Here is a 20,001-nt window from a genome sequence, read left to right on the forward strand (position 1 = left end):
CTCTCTAGTAACCAAGGCTATAGGTGTGTGCCACCACACCCAATTATTTCTTTTTTCAATTTTTTTTTTTGTGTGTGTATGTGTGTGTGTGTGTGTGTGTATGTGTGTACAGATAAAGTTCTCACTATGTTGTCCAGACTGGTCTGGAACTACTGGCCTCAAGAGCTCCTCCTGCTTCAGCCTCTCAAAGCACTAGGATGGAGGATGTGAGCAACTGTGCCTGGCCAATATGGTCTGTTTGTAAAATAATTCTTAGGACTGAAGTTCACAGAGGGTGGCCAGGAGATGAGGCTGGAGATGTTGGGTAGGACCAGATTACAAAAAGCCTGGTATATGTTCATATGGAGTTTCTGCTTCATTTTGAAGACTGCAGGAGGCTAACAGGCTTGGAGACAATGGAGCAAACAGGCATAGAAGGAGTACTGACACGAGTGCTGGAAGGACGCAGGATGGTGATCAGAGAGAGGTATACTAGTGTTCATGGTTACATGAGTGAGGAAGTTTTAAGATAGAGTCAATGTGGGTGGATGAAATCGAGGCGAAATCACAAGAGCTGAAGTCAAGAAACTGAGGCTGGTCATTAGGTAGTTGGTAAGGTGTTAAGAATCTGGAATTAGAAGTTAGGACACCAGGGTACTAGTTCTGACTCTAATGTCACTAATTATCAATGTTACTTAAAACCCACCCATTAAGTTCTGCTTATTTTGAGAAGATTCTTTCTTCCCATAAAAATAAAATTACTAAGCACCTACTCTATGTCCATAAGTATATCATGCTCTACCACTGTTTCTGCTCTCAAGGAGCTCATACTCCTTAATGCTAGTTAATGTATCTTCATGTAGTATTATTAAAATGTTATATGTTGATTCTGAAATGTAAGATAATGAAGCTTGATTTCAGATTCCAAGACTATGCCTTTCATAAAGAGATTCTGGAGAACAACGGTAGACTAACATCAATATAAAGTACAAACATCTATCAGCAACACATTGTGGCATTATGGACTAGTAGAAAGAGCAGCATGATTTTGATTGTAGTCTCATTACGTTTCTTTTTCTTCCTTTGTAAAATGAGGAACACCACCTGTGCTGTTGACCTCTGGCAGGCTGTGTTGAGAATCAAGTGATGGCTGTGAAAGCTATGCACTAAAGCACTGCATAAGAGGTATTTGCTATGCTCTTGTTGTGTTCCCATTAGGTTAATTAACACAATAGTTCAGAACAGAGGTTAAGAGAACTGGAGATGGGAACATCAGGGAAAACAGCATATCCTGGTACTCCTTCAAGAATATATTTCAGGGCTGCTCATGGTGACTCACACCTGTCCTAACACTTTGGGAGGCCGAGGCAGGGGGACTACTTTTATATTTTTTGAGATGAAGTTTCACTCTTGTCACCCAGGCTGGAGTGGAATGACATGATCTTGACTCACTGCAACCTCCGACTCCTGGGTTCAAGCAACTCTCCTGCCTCAGCCTGCCTAGTAGCTGGGATTACAGGTGCCTGCCACCACACCTGGCTAATTTTTGCATTTTTAGTAGAGATGGGATTTCACCATGTTGGCCAGGCTGGTCTCAAACTCCTGACCTCAGGTGATGCACCCACCTCAGTCTCCCAAAGTGCTGGGATTACAGGCATGAGCCACCATGTCCGTTCCCCCAGGCAAGATTACTTGAACTCAGCAGTTCGAGACCAGCCTGGGCAACATGGCAAAACCCTGTCTCTATACAAAATACAAAAATTAGCCAGGCACATGCTGGCATGCACCTGTAGTCCCAGCTTCTTGGGAGGCTGAGGCATGAGAATTGCTTGAACTCAGGAAGCAGAAGTTGCAGTGAGCCAAGATCACACCACTGCACTCCAGCCTGAGTGACAGAGTTTACATATAAATATTACACATAAACATAATTGATATTATGTAAAAATAAATATCAATTATAATTTATATTTTTATATAAAAATCAATTATATTTATAATTTTTTAAATTAAGCATTTTCATTAAAAAATTAAAGGAAGTCTTTCAGGATGTTTCCTGTATTAAATGACTTCCGCTGTTAACTTATAGATCCTCTACAACAACTATAATTTGTACCTACCAAAATGTATATACCCAACAAGGCACTGTTACGTGCCTTTCTTTTATTACAGCCCTCATCATACTGTACCACACTGCACAAGTGTTTGCTTGTATATAAATTAGGCTATGAATTCCTAATGAATATGGTACCTTTCTTACTCAACTTTGGTATCCCTAGAACATAGGAATGTTCTTGATGCAAAGCAGACTCTCAAAGTATGTCAGATGAATGGGTGAATGAATATCAAGTAATATGAAAAGCTGTTCTTATCCTTAGTGGGTCACTGTGTGCAGGAGAGACTGACTTGTACACAATTAATTGCAATTTCATACAATACATATTACCTTGGGACACAGGCTGGAAAAATTTATTTTGTCCCAGGTTGATAATGGGACTAAAGGCTTTTATAAATAGGCTGATATTTAGGCTAACTAATTAGCTGATGTCAAGTCCAATTCATATTTTAGAACCCAACTGTGTTAAAATAATTATCTTCATGAACATCTCAAACAAAATTACAAAAGTCCAACATTCTTTTTGTAGGTAAAGTTGGCAAAGGAACACTCTGTAGAATAAAAGGAAGAGAAAAAGACAATCTCTGACCCACAATTGAAGGGATAAAGGTTTAGTAAATAGGAATGGAGAAAATATGGGGGATTTAATGCGGTTCAGGTAATAAGAAAAAGTTTGGAATAGAGAAAGGTTGCTAGGGTCTAGAAATTGGTCAAATGAAATAGGCATATGTGAGGGCTGAGAAGTTTAATAAAATGTTCAATTCATTTGGTCAGTAAATACGGTGTTGGGAATACAACAACAAATACAGACAAAAAAAAAAAAAAAGATTCCCTGCCCCTATAGATCTTACATAGAATTGTTTTCATTGGAATCCATGGATTTCAGGGTTCCCTTGATGATATTTCCTGGTTTGAAACAGGTACAACTTTTAAGACATAAAATATGAGGTACAAAAATAGAAAAGTCATAATATTTAAAGTCTTACTAATAAAGGAATAACTAGTTATTTTTGTTTTGTTTTTGTTTGTTTGTTTGAGACAGAGTCTTGCTCTGCCACCCAGACTGGAGTGCAGTGGCACAATCTCAGCTCACTACAACCTCTGCCTCCTGGGTTCAAGTGATTCTCCTGCTTCAGCCTCCTGAGTAGCTGGGATTACACGTGTCTGCCACCATGCCCAGCTAACTTTTTGTCTTTTTTTAGTAGAGACGAGGTTTCACCATGTTGGCCAGGCTGGCTTGAACTCCTGGTCTCCAGTAATCCGTGTGCCTTGGCCTCCCAAAATGCTGAGATTACAGGTGTGAGCCACTGTGCCCTGCCTAGATTTTTAAATATAAAAAGCTCAAAGTGTTTTTCAGCATGTGGACAAAATTCTAACAGGTCTAACAGGTTCCTAAAAGTATTTGAACAGTGTTTTAGAATTTATAAAGCACTTTTACATACTGAATGTTTTCCCAATTAATCCTGAATAACAATCGTTTTATTTATTTATTTTTGCACACTATTTTTTGGTAGAAAACAAAGCTGAGGCTCAATGAGGTAAAGTAAAATGGCCAAGTTTTGCAGGGCAAAACTCAAACTCATTCCCTTGACTGCCTAATGCAAAAGAGCTTCCATATACTCCTCTGCACTTGATTCTCATGTTTGATCTACTTTTTATCCCTATCTTACAATGAAAAAGCAGAAGTTCAGAGAGATTAAATAACTTGCCTAAAGTAAGTTGGCAGGTGGAGTTGGAACATATTTCCAAGTTTAATGGTAACAAAATTCATGTATACCGCCGATCAACTTTAAAGACTGAAATATATTAATATATATTATATATGAAGGCATGAATATTATGAAATATATTTCATGAAATATATTAATACATATTAATATAACAACTTATTTTATTGCAATTTTAAAAAATGTTTTAAAAAGATGGGATCTCACTATGTTGTCCAGATAGCGCACTGCACCCTTGATCTCCTGGACTCAGGTGATCCTCATGTCTCAGTCTCCTAAGTAGCTGGGACTTCAGGGGTGTGCCACTGTGCCCAGCTTTACTTTACTGTAATTTATATTCAGGTGAGCCTGTAATCTAAATAATTCCTTAGTTTAAGGTTATGTCTATCTCCAATAATGATAATAAAAATGGTACAAAGTAAGCTTTTATAGTTCCTACTTCCTCCTGATTTAGGTAATAATTCAGCCCCACAAGCAATACCATAAAGTCTTGACTAGCAAGGCTGGTTACTTGGGTCCTTTCACAACAGATAGAAAAGACTAACATTTTGAAAAGATAGTTAAAATTTAATATCAGTTAGAAAAACAGAAAAAAAATACCAAGACAATACTCCATCTAACATAATAGCAAACCAGTACTAAATACTTGTAAAATTTTTCAACTATATATGAAACATATATAAAAGATGATGGCACCTAGTTAACAGAAATAATATGCCACTTGTACAGTTTTGTACTTTATAATAGCAAGGAGCCAAATCAAACTTTAATATTGAATTCTGTAAATATTAACGTAAGATATTTTCATCTGAAATGATGAAATTTGGAGAAAAGCATTAAGATAATCAAAATAATATAAATTCCCAAAAAAAAGGAAGACTGAGCCAAGAAAATACAAAGTTATTATAAAGCATACTAAAATATCGACCTAATTATGCCTTGTTACACATTACTTTTAATCAGTATTTACCATTAGGTTTTCAAAGGTTAATTTCTGGCAACAGTAAATTTCATATAGCTTTTGTTTTCTTTCTAATATATTGAAGCTTGTTTATTACAGGGTGGAATTTGGTGTAAGATGGGTTGTTTTGGACCTGGTCCAAGAGGGTTTAGTTACTGAAAGCACCTCATTATAAGGTGGTCTTACCAATAAGGTGATCCACTGGCTCAGATCCCATGTATTTTATAACAAGGCTCCATTGTGGAGTACAGGAAGCTAGGCAGCTAATGGTTCTGTCAAATGAAACTTAAGAAACAATTTTTTTTTTTTTTGAGACATGAAATTCATTTAGGGCTAGAGGATCATAAGCCTTGGTCACTTTTCCAAATTTCTGTGTCCTGAAATAACGTTCTTTATTGTATGTTTCATAGCCCTGCAGTTATTTTACACTAAGGTTTTAGCTTCCTTACATACATTGTTTGATGTGGTCTTTAAAATTATTTTGATTATCAAAACTTTCATCACTACTATCTATTTATGAAAGATTGACTACATTTACCTATGGAAATAGACAATAACACCAAGAGTTCATAAAGGTTATATTCTTGTGTAACTCACTGAGAAATCTGAGGGTTAAAAGAGCATATGCAAGAATAATTGTTTGGTAATCAAATACAAAAAGAATGCCATCACTTAGAGATGACCAAGATAACCAGCCTTTCAAGTGATTTTATAACAGGTACTTTGATTTCATGAAATTTTATAAGCAGGTCTAAAGAATTAAATATTTTAAATGTGTTTTATTATAGGAAAGTAATACAAAAAAGCCCAATTGCAGAAAAATAATGGGGGAAAGCTTTTTGTTACTAGTTTTTTGAATAGAAAGATCGCAAGAATAACAAAGCCTCATATAAACTTAGACACCAGTGCCAAATTTAAAACCATGTAATAACTAAGTGAATAGAAACATAGTAATAGTTTGTAACACAATTCTAGAACGCTTTAAACAATTTAATCAAGTCATGAAACATCTACTCTTTACATTGTACCTTTCTTCCACGAATAAAGCCCTTTTTCCAACTGGTAGTTTTCCTGGTTTGCAGCCTGTGTGTTCTGTATACTTTCAGTCCTTGAATAAATTCAGTATTAGATAATTATTTCATATGCATTGAATGTGTCTCATAAATTATCTGATAAACAATGTCTACCTTATATATCTCTAAAGCTTAAAAAATAAACCAGCCAAATAATTTTTCTTTCCTCTAAGATTTTTTTATTGTCAGTCTATCATCAATATATCTATATATCATATAGAGCAAGGGTATACTCCAGATATGATTCATCTACTTATTAATAATGAATGACTTGCAATGTGCCAGGTGCTCTTTTAAAAGCTTTTATATGTTTTAACTTATTTAACTCTACAAATATTTCTTTTTTATTTTATTTTATTTTATTTTTATTGCATTTTAGGTTTTGGGGTACATGTGATGAACATGCAAGATTGTTGCATAGGTACACACATGGCAGTGTGGTTTGCTGCCTTCCATCCCCTCACCTGTATCTGTCATTTCTCCCCATGCTATCTCTTCCCACCTCCCCACCCCCCACCCCTCCCCCATTTCCCCCCAACGGACCCCAGTGTGTAGTGCTCCCCTCCCTGTGTCCATGTGTTCTCATTGTTCAACACCCGCCTATGAGTGAGAATATACGGTGTTTGATTTTCTGCTCTTGTGTCAGTTTGCTGAGAATGATGGTTTCCAGGTTCATCCATGTCCCTACAAAGGACGTGAACTCATCGTTTTTGATGGCTGTGTAATAGTCCATGGTGTATATGTACCACATTTTCCCTATCCAGTCTATCATCGTTGGGCATTTGGGTTGGTTCCAGGTCTTTGCTATTGTAAACTGTGCTGCAATGAACATTCGTGTGCACGTGTCCTTGTAGTAGAATGATTTATAATCCTTTGGATATATACCCAGTAATGGGATTGCTGGGTCAAATGGGATTTCTATTTTTAGGTCCTTGAGGAATCGCCACACTGTCTTCCACAATGGTTGAATTAATTTACATTCCCACCAACAGTGTAAAAGTGTTCCTATTTCTCCACATCCTCTCCAGCATCTGTTGTTTCCCGATTTTTTAATGATCGCCATTCTAACTGGTGTGAGATGGTATCTCAATGTGGTTTTGATTTGCATTTCTCTGATGACCAGTGATGATGAGCATTTTTTCATATGTTTGTTGGCCTCCTGTATGTCTTCTTTTGTAAAGTATCTGTTCATATCCTTCACCCATTTTTGAATGGGCTTGTTTGTTTTTTTCTTGTAGATCTGCTTTAGTTCTTTGTAAATTCTCGATTTCAGCCCCTTGTCAGATGGGTAGGCTGCAAATTTTTTTTCCCATTCTGTTGGTTGCCGATTCACTCTACTGACTGTTTCTTTTGCTGTGCAGAAGCTGTGGAGTTTGATTAGGTCCCATTTGTCTATTTTGTCTTTTGTTCCCATTGCTTTTGGCATTTTGGTCATGAAGTCCTTGCCTACACCTATGTCCTGAATGGTTTTGCCTAGATTTTCTTCTAAGGTTTTTATGGTGTTAGGTCTGATGTTTAAGTCTTTAATCCATCTGGAGTTAATTTTGGTGTAAGGTGTCAGGAAGGGGTCCTGTTTCTGCTTTCTGCACATGGCTAGCCAGTTTTCCCAACACCATTTATTAAACAGGGAGTCCTTTCCCCATTGCTTGTTTTTGTCAGGTTTGTCGAAGATCAGATGGTTGTGGGTATGTTGTATTTCCTCTGAGGCCTCTGTTCTGTTCCATTGGTCTGTATCTCTGTTTTGGTACCAGTACCATGCTGTTTTGATTACTGTAGCCTTGTAGTATAGTTTGAAGTCTGGTAGTGTGATGCCTCCTGCTTTGTTCTTTTTGCTTAGAATTGACTTGGCTATGCGGGCTCTCTTTTGGTTCCACATGAAGTTTAAGGTGTTTTTTTCCAGTTCTGTGAAGAAGGTCATTGGTAGCTTGATGGGAATAGCGTTGAATCTGTAAATTACTTTGGGCAGTATGGTCATTTTCACAATGTTGATTCTTCCAAATATTTATTTAAAAAGTATGTTATCAGTAATGAAAATAGCCTACAACCTACTATAAAGGGCAGTAGTTTACTTCTTGGAATATCATCTTGGTCAAAGTCATTATCTGAGGAGAATATATACCTGTTTCAACAATGTCATTGTATAAATGATTTGAAACACCTTTTGGAATTACTAAAAGCTTGTGGCACATTTCTATATACATTCTCAGTAATGAAAATGTTTAGCTTCCAAGAGAATTAAGTTTTGGAAAGAATGAAAATTATCTAGGCCGGCATGGTGGCTCACACCTGCAATCCCAGCACTTTGGGAGGCCAAGGTGGGTGGATCATTTGAGGTCAGGAGTTCAAGACCAGCCTGGCCAACATGGTGAAACCTCGTCTCAAAAAATTAGCCCAGTGCAGTGGTGTGCACTTGTAATCCTATTTACTCGGGAGGCTGAGACATGAGAAGTTGCAGTGAGCCGAGATCATGCCATTGCACTCCAGCCTGGGTGACAGAGCAAGACTCTGTCTATAACAAACAAACAAAAACGTATCTATCTAGGGAAAGGAAAAACCATCCGAGACCAAGTTAGCTAATAACACTAAGATATGACTATAAAATAAGAGACTTAATTTTCTCATGTCATTTTACCAGTTCTAAAGGTAATTTCAAAAGTCCTCAAAATGTTTTAATTGTAGCATTGTGAAAACAAATATCTAGCTTTCTAAGTTATTATGCACATAGTCATATCATCTGTACCAGTCTGTTTTCATGCTGCTAATAAAGTCATACTGGAGACTGGGTAATTTATAAAGGAAAGAGGTTTAATTTACTCACAGTTCCACATGACTGGGGAGGCCTCAGTAAACTTACAATCATGGTGGAAGGCACCTTTTCGCAGGGCAGCAGGAGACAGAAGAATGAGAGCGAAGCAGGGAAAAGCCCCTTATAAAATCATCAGGTCTCATAAGAACTCACTCACTATCATGAGAACAGCATGAGGGCAACTGCCCCCATGATTCAATTACCTCTCACTGGGTCCCTCCTGCAACATCAGGGGATTATGGGAACTACAATTCAAGATGAGATCTGGGTGAGGACACAGCCAAACCACACCACCACTGTTCCCTAAATGTAAATGAGTAAGAACCATTTTACCTTTTTTATGAAATACTATGCTTTATTTTAAGCATTCTGGAACAAAAGCAAATGAAAATTGACTCAGAATAGTATCAGCAGACATTCCTTTAAGTTATAGATTCTTAAAGCACAAAGAAATTTGTATGATTTTATAGTACTAACTTCTGCATTTTACAGATGAAACTAATTCCCTGAAGGGTGTGGTGATTGCCAATATGACTTAGCAAATTAGAGACAGCACCAAGTACAGAGCCCAAGTCTCTTGTCTTCTACCAGGTACTTACGCGTTCCACTACCCTTCTATCCCTATCTGTGGCTTAAGAGCAATACCAGAGGAGATAAATTGTTTCAAAACAATGTAGAAATTACCCTCTAAACTAGTATTTGGTACTTATTGCTCAATGATCAACTAGAAAAAATATATAACACTAGATGGGATCTAATATATTCTAAATTCTTTAACCGGTAAATTGTCAATTTAAATGTCTTTGAACTATGCTTAGAGTTGTAACATCAAATGCTATGGAAATAAGCTGTATAAATCTAAAAGTCTCAAAATTAAAGCAAATGCATGCCTATATAATAATTCATTTATCCAAATGAAATGTAAAATAAACCCTTACTGGGAATTTTGACTTGAAAACAATAGGCCATACAAAACTCTCGAGTAGCTCGTAAAATTTCAACTCAAATTACTCACAAAAAGTCCTAATACCCAGTGAATAAAGGATGTTTCTTAGAAAAAGATCAGTGAATGTATTTTTGGAATGATGTCAGAGACGAGCATCTTTCATCATCATTTTTGATCAGACATACAGCTTCATTCATAAAAACACAAACAAGGTCAAAATTCACAGAAGGGATTACTGTGCTCTAAGGAAACATACTTTGGCTACAGCTATAAATGTGGGTTTGCTTATCAAATTTACATATAAAGTTTTCTATCTTAATCACTGCATAACTCAAGCTTATACCAGAACAATACCAGAGGGGAGAAATTGTTTCACCATTTCTAAATAATGTAGAAATTACCTTCTAATCTAGTATTTGGTACTTGTTACTCACTGGTCCACTAGGGAAAATATATAATACTAGGCAGGATCTAATATTTTTTTCCACAATGATGATGAAGCTAAATAATTAGAAGAGAAAATTTGGAATACTTCAATTAGCATTTTATATTTTTATATCAATTTGTTTATGACATGTTTGATTTTAGGTTTATCATACAAATAATGTAAAATAATTTCAATTAAAAATGCATGCTACTTTCATAATTTCTCTTAATTACTTATAAGTAGGCAGAAATAAACCTTCCAAGACAAAAGGTGATCTCTAAAAAGTCTCGGACAGATTTGAGGTAAAATCTATAGTGAAATATGACTGAGGTGTGACTAGATTAGATGGCTATTTATCAGTATGATAAACAAATGTATTTTATGTATGTATCACTATGAAAACAAATGGATAAAGACAAACATCTAATACAAATACATGAAACTAAAAGTGCCCCAGAAAACTCTAAATATCTTTAATTTTAAATTGCATTTAGCTAAGGAAGACTTATTAGAGGAAAATATTTTGTGTGAATTACTTTATCAAAACTCAAGAATAAAATTTACATTTCTGAATATAAGATAGATTTTTAAAAAGGATGCCACTTATTCAATATACAAATTCTTACAACAGAGTTTAACATAAGCATGATGACATATGTTTACAGCTTGAGAGTTAAGTATTATTACTTAAAACTAGGAAACATACCTTTATTTTTGGAAGGAGATGGTTTAAAGTTCTTTATTTCTATTTCATGAGTGTTTCCCAGTTCAAATTCATTTATCCAAGTTGTTTTTACATTACCATCAATTGTCATCAATTTTATTTTCTTCAATATGCAGAATTCCATTCAACTTTGTATCTGTGCAATCCTCAGCTTTCACTTCTCTGGCCAAATCTATTTCTTTTATAGTTCTAATTTCAAAAAGGTCTTCAGCTAAAATGCAATCTGAATTGTTAGCCAATCTATTTCCTCTATCAGTTTCGACTAGGTCATTTTTTTCTTCATTTGTATCTTCAGGATCATAAAGCTCAGGTGTAAAATAGATAGATTCATCTTCTGCTTCTGTTTCAAAATTTCTATTTGAAGTGGATTGTTCATCTTCTTCACTTACTAGAGACAATTCAATGTCTGGATCTAGGGCTTCTTCAGAACAGAGAGGATGTTCGGGATGATTTTGTCTAGTAAGGGTTCCATCAATCTTTAATGATGAAATAATGGTTTCTGATTGAGGGTATGATCCAAACGATGTTTCTACTGTCAGATCTGAGGATTCGCATTTATCAGTGAAAGGCAAAACAGTTTTACTTTCCATCTTTTCTGTTTTGAAACTGGGAGGACTAGAGGCACTATTCTTTGATGACTCGAGCTCAGGTGTTGCCTTTGGTATTTTACCAGTAAAATACTGTCCCAAAGAATTAAAGCTCGACCAAATAACCCTCTTTGTTTGTTTGTTGAAAGTTGGGCTTGTGGATCTGGAAATCACAATTTTTTCTGCTTTCATTGCTTGGACAGGCTCTTCCAGGAATACTGGATCACCTAAGAATACAAGAATTTAAGAGCTTTAACTTTCTGCTCCTAGCCAACATAGTAATTATTAAGTTAAAATAATTATTTATTAGATATGCCTAAATAACTGTATAGAATACATAACTTAGGCCGGCTGTGGTGGCTCACGCTGTAATCCCAGCACTTTGGGAGGCCGAGGCAGGTGGATCACAAGGTCAAGAGATCGAGACCATCCTGGTCAACAAGGTGAAACCCCGTCTCTACTAAAAATAAAAAAATTAGCTGGGCATGGTGGTGTGCGCCTGTAGTCCCAGCTACTCGGGAGGCTGAGGCAGGAGAATTGCTTAAAACCAGGAGTCAGAGGTTGCGGTGAGCCGACATCATGCCATTGCACTCCAGTCTGGGTAACAAGAGCGAAACTCCGTCTCAAAGAAAAAAATACATAACTTAGAGCCCCCAATGAACACTACTGGATTTTTAATCTTGGAACAGAATATTGACTCTGAAAGAAGTTTTAGGTCTCTAGTGGTTCCTTGCCCAAGTTATAACACTGTCTGGTAAACTATAAAATTCCACATCAGGAAACTCAGTAATAAACGAGAAAAGAAGGAGCAAAAGGGAAGAGGAAGAGGGCTGAGTAAAGGAAGGAACAGGCTGTAAACATTTGCCTTGAAAATCCACTAACCAGTGACTGAGAAAAGCTTACCTAGACTAATTATTTTATTTAATAAATAAGGAAGGTGACAATTATAAGGCTAAGTTATTTGAATTCACTATGACATTTATAAATATATACTACAAAATAAATGTTTAAATTTTTTTTTTTTTTTTTTGAGACGGAGTTTCGCTTTTGTTACCCAGGCTGGAGTGCAATGGCACGATCTCGGCTCACCGCAACCTCCGCCTACTGGGTTCAGGCAATTCTCCTGCCTCAGCCTCCTGAGTAGCTGGGATTACAGGCACGTGCCACCATGCCCAGCTAATTTTTTGTATTTTTAGTAGAGACGGGGTTTCACCATGTTGACCAGGATGGTCTCGATCTCTCGACCTCATGATCCACCTGCCTCGGCCTCCCAAAGTGCTGGGATTACAGGCTTGAGCCACCGCGCCCGGCCTAAAAATTTTTTTCTTTTTTTTTTTTTTTGAGACAGAGTTTCACTCTTTTTGCCCAGGCTGGAGTGCAATGGCGTAATCTCGGCTCACTGCAACCTCCGCCTCCCAGTTTCAAATGATTCTTCTGCCCCAGCCTCCCAAAAAGCTGGGATTACAGGCACCCACCACCATGCCCAGCTAAATTTATATTTTTTTTTTAGTAGACATGGTATTTCACACCACATTGTTTAGGCCGGTCTCAAACTCCCGATCTCAGGTATCTGCCTGCCTTGGATATATGAATTAAAACAACTGAAATTATATCCAGTGATATAATTTATACTCTGGTATAAACCAGAGTTTGGCAAACCTTTTTTGTTACAGGCCAGATAGTAAATATTTTAGGCTTTGTGGGCCATAATATATCTGTTGCACCTACTCAGTTATGCTGTTCTAGTGCAATACACACAAATACTCAACTCTGCTGTTGTCTGTAATATGTAAATAAGTGAGCGTGACATTTCATTAAACTTTATTTACAAAAACAGGCAGCAGGCCAAATTTGGTCCATGGGCCACAGTTTGCCAATCTGATACAGATGATTATTTCTAAAATATTTTAAAATATTATTTTTCATCACTTAAATGCCTCTCATCTCCTAAAAATAAATAAGTTCATGAGAACTATCTATATAGAAAAAGAAGCTCATATAGAAGTATATATATTAAAAAATCAGGCCAAATTTTTATATAGCCTTTAGAATAACATCTGCCACTTATATGGTACTTCACAATGCTGTGATATTTATAATCTTGACCTTTATAACCCAACCTGAAGGGATAGGTCGGTAGGCATTTTTTTCCTGTTATGACTCAAAAAGGTCAAATGACTTGCTCATGATCACAAAAGTAGCAAGTGGCAAAGCCAGTTAGTGGAAAATCAGAAAATATGCTCTGGTCTCCTGAAAAACGTTTGTTTCCATTACAACACATCATACTGTTTCACTACTTTATGATAACACCTTGTATTATAAACCACCATATTTAAGGAAATTAATCTATACCCAAATAAATATCATTTCACTAAATACAATGAAAGACTTCTCCATCAAAGGTAAATGGGCAGAACTTTACATACTTCTCTCCTTTCTGGAGATGATGCCACTTGGTAGAGGTGAATTTTTAGTGATAATTTCAGGACACTGAAGTTCCTGGACACACATCTTTGCTTCATCTTTCACAAAATTTTCTGGTGATAGATGACTTGCTGCTTCCAATAAAAAAGCTGGGGTATTGTCCATTGAAGAGATCACTTCAACTGTGGACCCATTGTCCTGTATATTTGTTCTGTCCTTAATGGATACATCAAGAACTTTTTGATGCTTTTTGGAAAATTCGGCCAAGGACTCCAGGGCACTTTCGAAGGTTGAATGGTGCTGAATCTGCTGCCGTATCCATTTAGAAAGTCCTACAGAAAAAAAGTAAACCCAGGGGAAAATTTGGTTGGTTATTAAAATATTACATGCTAACACTTACTTTTTCTAGTGAAGTAATCTAATTTGTAATTTCAATATACAGAATGGTTCTTGATATGTTTTTTCTGCAGTTCAGCAATTTTACTTTATATGTACAATACACTCCTTTATCAGTAACATTCTCTTTATATGCAGTAATTGTCAAATGGAGAGAAAAAGAAGGCAGAGAAGAGAAAACATATACTCTGGTTAAGAATAACTGGTGAATACAAAAAATTTAATTTCATCATAATTCCCAAAAAAAAATTGCCTATTTTTTTGGTAGGGAAACTAGAAGTTGTAAACAACACAACTTTTGATTTTAATACTCTAAATCTTACTCCTTTTGCAAAAATAAATTTAAGATTCTAGTTTAAATTTTTTTTTGTTCCCTTCCTCCACGAATTCCAAATATATCTTAAATCATTCTGGAGATGAAAGAAATAACACTGTCTTATGGGCAAATGATATCCCTTCTGAATTTTTATTATGTAATCCATTTTAATATATAATCAAGTTATAAAAAATATGATTTGACCTGTGACATATAAAAACTGCATAAAAATGAAACATAAGAGTTTAAAGTGTTTTCTAGTATGACGCTCTTCCACATGAAATTCAAAATCAGATATTTGGACTTTTACAAAATAAATATTCCCTGCTAACATTACTAAAACTAGCATCATCTTTTGGAGGAATTAGTTTTAAAAGTCACTATAGGGTAAACATTATGTTCTAGATTTTAAAACTAAAAAAATTTTAAATAAGCCATTTCCCTTGAAGTTCTTTATTTTGTTCATTTGGGGAATATGATTAGACCATATAAATATGCGAAATATTCTAACATTAAAAATTTTTAGGCTGGGTATGGTGGCTCACACCTGTAATCCCAGGATTTTGGGAGGCTGAGGTGAGCAGATCACTTGAGGCCAGGAGTTTGAGGTGGCAGTGATCATGCCACTGCACTCCAGCCTGGCAACAGAGTAAGACCTGTCTCTAAAAAAGAAATAAGTAAATAAAAATGAGAATTTTAGTACTATATTTACCTTTTCATTTCAACCTTTCTATAATCAAAGAAAGCCTTTTCGGTGTAAAATATCATTGTCTGCTTCTGAAAACTTGAAAGGATCTGAGCTCTACCTGCTGACTAGACACCAGCACTTAGCCTTTAGTTTGACCTATGCTACTGCACACTTTACGTGGAAAGGGAAAATAAAATAAGGCAATATTTTCTGTGTTAATCCAGATGTTTATGTTTTAGTATCAAACTACAGTAATTAGGCTCTGAAATTGAAAAGGTTGAGTCCACATCCACACACAGCTAATCTAAAACAAAATTTAACATCTTTATTATAATAAAAGGAATTTTTTAGCTAAAATGTAATAATAAAGATATACATGTATCCCATGGCTCTTTAATAACTCCTAGTATCGACTCTGAAAGGACTATTTACTGTTGGATAAAACCATAGCCACATTTGTTGATTTGAGTGGGGAAAAAAATGACATTACTGGTTCCATCAATGTGAGTAGAAAAATTTGTGGCAACCTCTCGCCATGGTCCCCACTTCAGAACAGGGGAGTTAGCTCCTAGCTTCTTCTCCCTGGGGAGAAAAAAAGGAAAACTGGACCTTATGTCTTTTTCTAGGAAGTTGTCTGAGGGACTGGCTTCTATCTTACCTGTAGTGAAGGACTGACATGAGCCAGTATACCCTACATGCCCAGAGGCCACTGAGACCAAAAGTGCTGCAGCAAGCTTCTGCTTCACAGGAACCACAGTACAACAGACAGAGGCCCATACAGTTTGACGACCACTCCCTCAGGGGGACAGAAAAGCCTGGAGTGCGCATCCAATATCTTGGCTTTTCAAGGAGCTGTCCAGGGACTGGTTTCCGTCTTGCTTGTCATGGAGCACTGACTGGACCTAGCATACTCTATATGCCTAGAATCTACTGAACAAAAGAGAGTTGGGAGTGATGGCTCATGCCTGAAATCTCAGCACTTTGGGAGGCCAAGGTGGGCAGATCACTTGAGCCCAGGAGTTTGAGACCAGCATGGGCAACAGGGTGAAACCCCAAATCTACAAAAAATACAAGAATTAGTTGGGTATTGTGGTGCCCACTTGCGGTCTCAGCTACTTGGGAGACTGAGGTAGGAGGATCCCTTGAATACACGAGGTTGAAGTTGCAGTGAGCCAAGATTGTGCCACCGCACTCTAACATGGGTGACAGAGTGAGACCCTGATTGACCAAAGAAAAAAAAGCTGGGCAGCATGCTGCTACTTCAGAGGCCCCACAATACAAGACAGACCAGTGGGAGCAAGAGATTATGACACCCAGAAAAAAACAAACCAGCAAATAATTCTAATAAGGAATTTATACAGACAAGTCCTAAGAAGACAAATCCACAGAAAAGGTTTGAAAGGCTCCCAGAATGCCTAGCTGGACTGATGAGCGAAGGTCTTTCCCTGTATAAAACCAGTCAGTAAACACTGTGAGAGGTGGCCGTTTTTTCAAATGTGTGGATACCACACAAGGTTACAAGGAACATAAGGAAACAGGAAAAAATAACCCTGTCAAAGGAAGAAAATAAGTCTCCAGAAACCAACCAAAAAATAAATGAGGTATATTAATTACCTTGCAAGGAATTTAAAATAATTGTTGAAATTATGCTCACAAGAAAATAATACAGAAAAAAAGGAGAATTTTGACTAAGATAAAGAACAGAAAAAAGAACTAAACAGATTTTGGAGCTAAAAAATGCAATAACTGGACTGAAAAATTCACTAGAGGGGTTCATCAGCAGACTTGATCAAGTAGAAGGAAGAATCAGGAAATTTGTTTTATTTTATTTTATCTTTTGAGATAGAGTCTTGCTCTGTCACCCAGGCTGGAGTAGAATGGCGTGTTCTAGGCTCACTGCAACCTCCGCCTCCTGAATTCAAGTGATTCTCCTGCCTCAGCCTCCCAAATAGCTGGGACTACAGGCATGCATCACCATGCCTGGCTAATTTTTATATTTTTAGTAGAGACAGAATTTCACCATGTTGGCCAGCCTAGTCTCGAACTCCTGACCTCAAGTGATCCACTCACCTCAGCCTCCCAAAGTGCTCAGAATCAGGAAATTTGAAGAAAAGTCATTTGAAATTATCCAGTCAGGGAAGCAAAAAGAAAAAAACAAAATAGAAAAAGAAAGTAAAGCCTAAGGGAGTTATGGGACACCATCAAGCTGAACAATATACACATTCTGGGAGTCCTAGAAAGATAAAGAGGGAAAGAAGCAGAAAGCTTATTTATAGAAATAATTACCAAAAACTTAATAAACCTGGGGGGAGGAAAATGACATCCAAATACATGAAGCCCAATGAACCTGAACAGGATGAACCCAAAAGTCTGTACCAAGACATGTTATAATCAAAGTGTCAAAAGTCAGAGAAAAAACAGAAATTAAGGGCCAGGCGCGGTGGCTCACGCCTGTAATCCCAGCACTTTGGGAGGCCGAGGAGGGTGGATCACGAGGTCAAGAGATCGAGACCATCCTGGTCAACATGGTGAAACCCCCGTCTCTACTAAAACTACAAAAAATTAGCTGGGCATGGTGGCACATGCCTGTAATCCCAGCTACTCAGGAGGCTGAGGCAAGAGAATTGCCTGAACCCTGGAAGCGGAGGTTGCGGTGAGCCAAGATCGTGCCATTGCACTCCAGCCTGGGTAACAAGAGCAAAAACTCCGTCTGAAAAAAAAAAGAAAAAATAGAAATTAGAAAACAGCAAGAGAAAAGCAACTTGTCATATACAAGTGAAGTCCCATAAGACTGGCAAGAGGCCAAGTATGAAGGCTCATGCCTGTAATCCCAATACTTAGGGAGGCAGAGGTAGGAGTTGAGATTGAGCCAAGGAGTTTGAGATTAGCCTGGGCAACATAGTGAGACCTCATCTCTAAAAAAAAAAACAAACAAAATTAAAAATTAGCCAGACGTGGTGGTACATACCTGTAGTCCCAGCTACTTAGGAGGCTGAGGTGGGAGGATCACTTGAGCCTTGGAGGCTGAGAGGCTGCAGTGAGTCATGATCACACCACTGCACTCCTGCCTAGGTGGCAGTGTAAGACCTTGTCTCCAAAAAAAAAAAAAAAAAAAGATTTCTCAGGTAACAGCTTGCCAGCCATAAGGAATTAGAATGACATTTTCAAAGAGCAAAAAGAAAAAAACCTGCCAGTGAAGGATATTATATCTGGTAAAACCATCTATCAAAATGAATAAGAGGTAAAAACTTTTACAGATAAACAAAAGCTGAGGTACTTCACTACTAAACTTGCCTTACAAGATACGTTCAAGAAAGCCTGCTAAACAGCAACATGAAAGCATATGAAAAGTATAAAGTTTGCTCGTGAAGTTAAAAGTGTACACAAATACAGAATACTTTAACATAAAAACAGTGGCACATAAATCATGTTTAATTCTACACAGAGGTTAAAAAACAAGGTATGAAAATGACTATAATAATGTGTTATTGGATACACAATATAAAAGGGTTTAATTTTGACTTTAATAATAAAATGTGATGGGGAAAGGTAAAGGTGTAGAGTTTTTTTATACAATTAAAATTACCTTGTTAGCTGAAAATATTGTACCTATGTTTTATGTAAGACTCATGTAACCACAAAGGAAACATCTATAGAAGATACACAAAAGAAAAATGAGAAAGGAATCAAAGCATGTTTCTTCAAAAATCAAAAAATGAAAAGTTTTTAAGACTAGGAACAAAGCAAGGATGTTTATTCTCACTACTTCTATTTAACTTAGTACTAAGAGTCCTAGCCAGACTATTAGGCAAGAAAATAAAATAAAAGGAATCCAAATTGAAAAAGAATAAATTCAAATGATCTCTCCTTGCAGATGACATGATCTTTTATGTAGAAAACCCTAAAGATTGGAAAACAAAAAACAAACAAACAAAAAAAACCTGTTAGGACTAATAAATCCAGTAAAGTTGCAGGATACAAAAATCAATGTACAAAAATCACTTGCAATTCTATATACTAAAAACAATCAAAAGAAGAATTTAAGGAAACGATCTCCTTTATAATAGCAACAAAGAGAATAAAATACCTAGGAATAAACAACTAAGGAGGCAAAAAACTTGTGCACTGAAAATTACAAAACATTCCCGAAAAACAATGAAGATAATACAAATAAATGGAAAGACATCCCATGTTCACAGATTGGAAGACCTAATATTGTTAGAATGTCCATGCTGCCTGGCGTGGTGGCTCAAGCCTGTAATCCCAGCACTTTGGGAGGCTGAGGCAGGTGGATCACGAGGTCAAGAGATCGAGACCATCCTGGTCAACTTGGTGAAACCCCGTCTCTACTAAAAATACAAAAAATTAGCTGGGCATGGTGGCGTGTGTCTGTAATCCTAGCTACTCAGGAGGCTTAGGCAGGAGAATTGCCTGAACCCAGGAGGCGGCGGAGGTTGCGGTGAGCCGAGATCGCCCCATTGCACTCCAGCCTGGGTAACAAGAGCAAATCTCAGAATGTCCATGCTACTGAAAGCAATCTTTTTTTTTTTTTTTTTAAATGGAGTCTTGCTCTCTTGCCCAGGTTAGAATGCAGTGGTGCTATCTCAGCTCACTGTGAACTCTGCCTCCTGCATTCAAGGGAGTCTCCTGCCTCAGCCTCGCAAGTAGCTCGGACTACAGGCACCCACCACCATGCCTGGCTAATTTTTGTATTTTTAGTAGAGATGGGGTTTCACCATGTTGGTCAGGCTGGTCTCAAACTCCTGACCTCACAATCCACCCACCTCGGCCTCCCAAAGTGCTGAGATAACAGGCATGATCCACCATGCCCAGC

General features: G+C 37.1%; 1 protein-coding gene across 1 annotated transcript in view; it reads right to left on the bottom strand.

The window, feature by feature from the left end:
• Positions 1 to 10,551: 10,551 nt before the first annotated feature.
• BRIP1 (BRCA1 interacting DNA helicase 1) overlaps positions 10,552 to 20,001 on the bottom strand; it is a 156,431-nt gene continuing 146,981 nt past the window's right edge. The window contains 3 exon segments of the mRNA XM_003929081.4: positions 10,552 to 10,841; positions 10,843 to 11,570; positions 13,770 to 14,099. Of these exon segments, the coding sequence (XP_003929130.1) occupies positions 10,716 to 10,841; positions 10,843 to 11,570; positions 13,770 to 14,099 (1,184 nt within the window). The 3' untranslated portion in view covers positions 10,552 to 10,715.

The sequence above is a fragment of the Saimiri boliviensis genome, chromosome 17 (genome assembly GCF_048565385.1).
Source record: "Saimiri boliviensis isolate mSaiBol1 chromosome 17, mSaiBol1.pri, whole genome shotgun sequence".
Classification (NCBI taxonomy): Eukaryota; Metazoa; Chordata; class Mammalia; order Primates; family Cebidae; genus Saimiri; species Saimiri boliviensis.